Source organism: Neomonachus schauinslandi, chromosome 2 (genome assembly GCF_002201575.2).
Source record: "Neomonachus schauinslandi chromosome 2, ASM220157v2, whole genome shotgun sequence".
NCBI lineage: Eukaryota > Metazoa > Chordata > Mammalia > Carnivora > Phocidae > Neomonachus > Neomonachus schauinslandi.
This window is the reverse complement of record NC_058404.1, coordinates 183,757,954-183,765,828: the sequence shown is the minus strand read 5'-3', so window position 1 is coordinate 183,765,828 and position 7,875 is coordinate 183,757,954. Positions and strand designations below refer to the sequence as shown.

Below are 7,875 nucleotides of genomic sequence, written 5' to 3'. Positions count from 1 at the left end.
AGGAAATGAATTCTGCCAACAACCGGAATGAGCCTGAAAGAAGATCTTTCCGTAGTTGAGCCTCCAAATGAGAACACGGTCTGGCTGATGTCATGAGACCCTGAGCAGAGGACCCAGCCCAGCTGTGCCAGGACTCCTGACCCCTGGGGACTGTGAGTGAATGACCATGCTTTGTTTTAAGCCCCTACATTTGTGATCTTTTGTTGCACAGCCATAGAGAACTAATTCAACACATATGCCATGCCAGGAGTTGAATAATTGGTTATCACCACTACCTGTTTCATTGCACAATCAGCTATACACTTCTGCGTGATGCAGAAACACTAGACCTAGCATTGTAACTACAGCTTCCAGCAAGTGTGACTTTTCCTAACTAGCTTTAAGTCTCTTGAGGCCAAGAACTCTGCTTTTGTGCTTTTTAAAAGATTTTGTTTATTTGAGAGAGAGAGAGCACGCACGCAAGCCCTTGAGCACGGGGAGGGGCAGAGGAAGAGGGAGAAGCAGGCTCTCCACTGAGCAGGGAGTCTGCTTCTCCCTCTGACCCTCCCCCCTCTCATGTGCTCTCTCTCTCCTCTCATCCTCTCTCTCAAATAAATAAAATCTTAAAAAAAAAAAAAAAAAAGCTCCACAGCATATCAAAGTAATTGACACACAGTAAGTACACAGGCATGTGATTTGAGTTTTGGACCCTTCATTTGTCCAATGAAACCAAATGGGTCTAAAGACATAGAGACATGAGGCAAACTTGCACTGCACCCCTGCTGCATACTAGGTGAGAGCCCAGACATGCAGAGAACAAGACAAAAGTCTTGGCCTCAATTTGTTCATGGTTCAACCCAATCAGTGGGGTCTCGGAACCTCATCTTCTCACCATGCAGAATCAGATGCCCAAAGATCCCTAGAGTTCTTTGTCAGTCTGTCAGGATTATGATTCTGCAGATCAGGTAGAGGTGTAGCTGTAAAGAACCTCAGTGACTTTTTAGCGACTTTTTAGTTTGCCAGTAGAAGCAAAAGTCCCCCGAGGTGCCCATTTTCCATTTAAACGGGGAGTAAGCCACAAAGATAAATGCGCAAACTCCGCCCTTCCACAATAGCCCATCAGTCCCTCAACTCTGTGACTCCGAGTGGACATACCCATATTCAAGCAGACCAGAGATCAAAGCCACATTAGGCATGAGCTACTTTTTATTCATAGACTTACAGAATATATCGAATTAAGAGGCATGTTTTTTGTTAACTGTATTTACCAAAAAAGAGCTAAATATATATCCAGCCTTAAAATGCATCCATTGTAGTTTGCATACTGCAAAATTTGCTTTCATATACATATAAACTATTCTTATTTTACCTAAGTTATGCATCTAAGATACATAAAAATGGTACCAAATGGCATATTGGCTTGTTTTATCACAGTTTTTATACATTCTTGATAGTCAAAGGGATTGATAGGGAATGCATAGTTTCCTACTAGAAAAGAAGGTAGATTCTGATACAAGTAATGGAGTAACGTTAAGGATAAGAGCGACTCGCTAGGTTTAGATCTCAGTAGTTTTACAACACAATTCTTATTTCAATTAGCATTACAATGGGCTCTCTTCGTTAATAATTGGCTGTTAATTTGCCTAGTCGGTCCACCCTCTACTTGCCTGGCTGAGGCAAAGGAAATCATGATGACCTTTTTTTCTTCCAGTTTATTTCTACTTTCCCAAAAGAGTTTCCTCCACAGCCATCTGCCCTGCTTTTCTGCCCATTCCCTTTAGACTGTCCTAAGTCTGGACCACCTTACTCACCGCGTCAACAACTAGATTATTGCATTCCACTCCAGAGCCCTGCTCAACAGAATCTTTGGCCACTGCCTAATTAAAGAACTCTCTTCCAAAACTGCGGAGCAGAGGGGCTGACACCTTTTCGGAAGAATCAGGAAGCTGGCTAAAGAGATTTTCTTTAGGTGGCATGCAAAGAGACTCCCCTCCTGCAGACCTTCATCTCTCTTTCATTACACCCCGGGTCAGAGAAATTTCCATCGTGAGTGTTCCTGGCAGCCAAACCTCCAGCATCCCACGCTGATTTCTTTCCTAAAAATACACAGCCTCTCAATCCATGGGGAAGAAAAATGCAACACTGGCATTTTCAGCGTGCTCCCCGAAGGCTGATTATGACCCGGAGCAATTCATCATCACTCGTGCATTCGAGTTTTTAGTTGTTCTCTGATAGAACTCTCTTGTTTATCTTGTGGACGTTGTGACAAGAACCAGATGTGTCTCGACCTCAACATCGCCCCACCGCTATTGGGGGGTGGGGGGGGGGTGTGTGGAGAAGCAACCCTGCCAGCTAGAAATCCTCTTTAGAACAGAACATTATCTGAAACTTCTGGAAGACTTTCAAGAGTGGGGCCTCACGAGTAATAGCGATCCCGTAGAGTTTAATTGTTAAAGGGACCAGCTGATGAGATGGTGTCTGTTCAACACTATTTTCCTTCTGGCTACGCATATTTTGTTGTATTTTTTATTTTATCTCAAGGTGCCGCTATATTCTGAATCATGAGAAAAAGTCTTCATTTGGAAGGCAATGTCAGAGTGTCACAAAGAAAATACAAAGCCCGCTGTGCAGGACAAAGCTCTGCTTTTGCCTCACTACCGGATGATTAGGCGACTGACTTAGATTTTTTACGCCGATTTCATTCTCCTGAAATTAGAATACCTGCCCACCAATAAACTGAACTATTTATGAACAAATGAGATGGACACAAATGTACACTGAAAGAACATAAAGCTTTGCCGAAATGCAGGGTGGGCTTACTATCCGTTGCCTGAGAACACCCTGCCGTTCACACCAAAGGCTTGTTTTTAGTCTTCGTGAGAGATCGGTTCCTGATCCCATGCTTTAAGGCTGTGTGGCGTGGCCACTTGGCTACGTGGGGGTGCTCAGCCCTAGCCACAGAGACTGTAAAGAAGAAACAAGCTAGCAAGAAGGCAACCCATGGGTGAAGGGAAAGGAATGGACAAGAGCAGTCCTTCGCAGAACTGGCTCCACAGGGGATGGTCCCACGTGTCTCTCTGCCTTGGGTTTCTGTTGTTGTTGTTGGGGTTTTTTGGGGGTTTTTTTTGTTGTTGTTGTTGTTTTGTCTTACATTATTACTGGGAAAAAGCTTCTTGCAGAAATTGTTTAAAACTGGAGGGATTCTTGGGATGGAGCAGTGAGATTAATGAAGCAAAGCTTCCACCACCTCGCGCCAAGAACATCTACGCTCCTTTAGCAAGCCGGCCAGAACAAATACCTCCTCCCTCGGTGCGGAGACTCTTGGAGGCCGCAGACTCTGATCTTGTCTAATTTCTTAAGAAGGAAAAGTGAACCTGGCTGCAGCCGCGTGGACTACCTGCCCTCTTGCCCTCACCTTGCCTCCAGTTCCTTAGATCTTTCGTCCACTGGCCAATGTCTCCCCTGGACTCGGCAAGCACCCCGTCCCCAGCCCCGCACCCCGGGCTTCCCGGTTTCCCAGATTCATTCTCGGCAACGGTGAATGCCGACGGTTTCTCCAGCCACTTCCCCCCTCAGAGGGGAAGATGCGGAGCCGGTGTCCGGTTCCCCAGGGGCAGCCTTGCAAAAAGATGCCCCGGTTGCCTTCTCAGCAAGTGGCTGGACTCAGGAACATCATTCGAGCTCGCACAAGTGCTAGGGCTGCCGAAATGTCCCCTACCTTGTTTGCCAAGGGCCTGTTTTTCTACCCAGGCTTGTCTGAGGGGTTCCATGTGCCAGAAAGAATTGCTTGCCCATCTCAACAGCCAGAGGAATAGCAGAGCTGTCCCACTTTCAGCCGCCGATGATGCGGGGATCTGGGCATTTGCAGTCAATGCAAATTAGCCAGGAAGGCAAAAGAACGTGGAAGGGTGATTTTGATGCTTCAAAAATGAGAACAAACCACTTTTTTCCTGTTTGGCTGGTGCCTAGTAGGAAAGCTTCAAGCAGGAACGCTATACTCCGTGTGGGTGACCGAGTTCTTTAAAATCCCCAGTGTCCTAGGCTGGAAGCCCTCAGTCTGCAGTCCCGAATGTAGCCAGCATTGAGGCTACTCATTGCCTTGATCTGCATTGCTTCAACCAGAAACAACACCGTGCTCAGATCTGCGGCAAAACATCTACCTACTCATGACTTGGCAAATGATCATTAACTCTCCAGTACAACATGATTGTGCTGGTCTGGGGGCTACCAGAGACGCTGTTGGGTGGCTCTTTGAGAGCCACTCCTAAAATCCACTTCAAGAGAACCAGCTAATTAGGCATCCACTGGGAAGCTTCCACAAAACCAGACCCCATGGGCTTCCCAATAATCCACACCAGAGAAGGCCAGTTTGAAATGGACCCTCTGGCCCCCTGAGCGCAGACCTGGTCTGTGGGATGCAGTGTGTCTAGCTCCAAAGCTGGTCCCCAGTGATCAGCCCGAGCCCGCCCCTGCCCCCCGCCTCAGCCTATTCAGGATGAGCCCCCTGCCAGTACGTGGTCCCACGTCAGGGTGTGAGCCCCAGGGGGTTCTCCTCAGCTAAACTACCGGGAAAGGAAGGGGCACCAGCGTCAGGAGCACCCTGGGTTCTGCAATGTGGTGCCCCAGCCTGTCCGCATTGGCAGCGGGGGCAACAGCCCATCAACAAAGCAGGACCGGCGAAGGAGTAGGGAGGAAGGCAGGGAGGCAGGAAGGTAGGCTGGTACTCAATGACTCGAAACAGGAAGCTGCCCAGAGGGCACAGACATGCACAAATCAAAGGGCCACCTCTAGGTTTCAAAGTATAGCGAGACTTGTGTAAAGTCCTCTTTGATCCCACAAAATCTTGCTTTAGAAATTCTACCGAACGCTCATCAGCTGGAAAGCCCTGTTCTATTGCTTTAAAGGATGGGATGAAAAGCACCGTTCAGTCTTTGGCCTGTCTGCTGGTTACCCACAAACTCAAAGAATGGGTTCAGGGAAGCAGCCAAGTCATGGAGGGCATCTAAAAGCAATATTGCTCCGGGCGCCACGAGGTCGGCTCTGAACCACAAGGAAGAGGGGAAACCGCCTTTGTCTCACTCATGGGCCTATGGCCCGTGCTGGGCCTGGAAGTGTGTCAGCAGAGTATTTTCTTTGTGGCAAAGGAAGCAATGCCCAACGTTATTTTGTGAACACCCCCCATCACAAGCATCCGCCCGAGCCAATGAAACAGCCAACGTTCTGCTATGAAGGGGCATTCAGGAAACTGAAATGACTCAAAATAGCATTGCTGAGTGTTATCAGATTTTTAAATGAATCATCAGCAAATTTTTTCAGCTGACTTTGGCTTTAAGCATTCTTACCCAATAAGATTGCTAAAATGGAATGAGAAGGGCCCATAGTTTGGTCTTTTTTTTTTTTTTTTTTAATTTCATCATAAGAACTGTCCCATCTTATCCGATTTCCTCCTTCCTCATTAAAAAAAAAGAAGAAAAGAAAAAGAAAAAAGCACATTACTTTCCTAGATGGTAAGAGTTAATACTCTACTCTTTTCTCAGAGATAACAGGCTTTAAGATGTCTTTTGAAATGGGAGAATGGACATGTCATGCAGTTAGCCAATAAATGCAATCCCTGATTGAAATGCGAGTTCTAAAATGTTGAAAACTTCTATTTCCCCAGTGCGTTTTTAATTGTGGAGCTCTGAACTTGGCCTTCTGTTTGCTTCTCAGGCCTCTCTTGTGAAAGCTAGTGCTACGTGTCTCTAAATTCACCAGTCACCCCTTCACAAACTTAAGTCAACGACTATATGTTCAAAAATCTTTGTTTTCCCTTTGAAACTGGATGCAAAAAAGAAATCTCTCCTGTCAGTGGAGACAGCTGTGAAGGAACGAGGTGCCTGCACATAAATCTCCTTGAATTTTTTGAATAGCTGCTTTTCTTTATCCCACTGGTAGATCTGGGAGAATGTATAGTCACTCCCCAGGGCCAGGTAGTGATTATCTTTAAAAGAAAAGGGCTGCAGGGTCATGGCCCCCCGGGATGGAAGAGCCTGGATCTCCACAAACTGCTTACTATTCCACCTCATGACCCTGGAGTCCCCGATGAAGCGGGTGAGGGAAAGGTAGAGGGCATTCTGCATCCTAAAGCTCTTCACGGCCAGTACATCCTCCATGTTGGGGATATCACTGTGGGGGACAAACTTCTTAGAGCTTTTATTCCACTGGAGGATGATGGGGACCTGGGAGCGGCTGGACAGAATCAGATGCGACTTCCCGTCTATGTCAACAAATTCTGCATCCGTGTCCCTGAACCACTCGTGCAGAGATTGGTAGGAGTAGAACCCTTTGCTGTTCCATTTATATACCGTGGACAGACCAGCTTTAGAGCTGTCTGCGATGATGAAGAACGTCTCGTCCTCGATCTGAAACAGCTCGATGTCATTGGGCTTTGAAATGCGAGAGACTTCGATGTCCTGGAATTTGACAAACTTGGTCCAGCTCTCATCGTATTTGTAGATGTGAGAGCCGCCGAAGAGCTGGGCCACCACCACGAAAACCTGGTCGTCGATGAGGATGGCCTTACAGCCCACAATGGACTGACCTGTGCCCCAAGAGAAACGAGAGGGCATTAGGGTACCGCAGGGAGAAATGTTCCTCCGTAGTGATATTGGAACCCTCGTGAGCTGGAAAATGGGGACAGATGTAAAGAAATGTGAGAAAATGGGGCAGCTGATGCATGGAACAGCATGGCGGCTTCTCGACAGTCTGAACATAGAAATACCATATGATCCAGCAGTTCCACTTCCAGGTCCATACCCAAAAGTACAGAAAGCAGGGTCTCTAAGAGATGTGCACACGCATGTTCTTAACAGCATTATTCACAATAGCCAAAAGGCAGAAGCAACTCTAGTGTCCACTGATGGATGAACGGATAACCAAAATGTGGTGTAGACACACAATGGAACATTGCTCAGCCTTAAAAAGGAAGGAGATCCTCACACAGGACACATGACAGTATGGATGAACGTTGAGGGCATTATCGTAAGTGAAATAAAGGTAGTCACAAAAAGATAAATAATATCTGACTCCACTTACATGAGGTCCCTAAAGTAGTCAGATTCCGAGAGACAGAAAATAGAATGATGGGGGCCAGGGGCTGGGGGAGAATGGGGAGTTAGTGTTTAATGGATATAGAGTTTTAGTTTTTCAAGATGAAAAGAGTTGCGGAGATTGTTTGCACAACACCATGAATGCACTTAACGCTACTGAACAGTACACTTAAAAATGGTTAAGATGGTAAGTTTTATGTTCTGCATATTTCCCCACAATTAAAACATTTTTAAAAACTTAAAAAACAAAATGTGTCTCCATTAAGGGCTGGTCTCCTGGCCTCTGGTATCTTTAGAGGCAAGAGTACTATTCAGGGAAGGCACCAACACCAAGGGAATTGTCTCCATGTTATTCAAAAAAGTATTTCCCAACTCTGGACAGTGGAATGAGACAAATGGGCTTCTGTTCGGGGCATGGGGGTAAGGGAGGGTAAAAAGGTAGGAGTCAGGTCTCAGAGACAGGAGGAAAAGAATGTAATGAAGACATTTGGCTCCTTCTGATTTCTGGAGCCAAAGGAAGCTGAACGGAGGCAGAGACGGAACAGAGGAGTGTTAAGCCCTCTGTCAAAATTACTCGTACTGCAAAGTTGAAATAACACTTAACGTCTTGATATATTTCCTTAATCGTTACTCTACACACATACTCAAATGTGTTTTTTAAAAATAAATTTGGGGGTGGGCGCCTGAGTGGCTCAGTCGGTTAAGCGACTGCCTTCGGCTCAGGTCATGATCCTGGAGTCCCGGGATCGAGTCCCACATCGGGCTCCCTGCTCAGCGGGGAGTCTGCTTCTCCCTCTGACCCTCCTCC

General features: G+C 46.6%; 1 protein-coding gene across 1 annotated transcript in view; it reads right to left on the bottom strand.

Moving 5' to 3' along the window:
- Nucleotides 1-5,741: 5,741 nt before the first annotated feature.
- The window catches only part of LGI2 (leucine rich repeat LGI family member 2), a gene marked incomplete at its 5' end in the record, with an annotated part of 28,733 nt that continues 26,599 nt past the window's right edge, over nt 5,742-7,875 (bottom strand). Inside the window, one exon of the mRNA XM_021679431.2 lies at nt 5,742-6,559. Within this exon, the coding sequence (XP_021535106.2) occupies nt 5,742-6,559 (818 nt within the window). The remainder of the gene's footprint in view (nt 6,560-7,875) is intronic.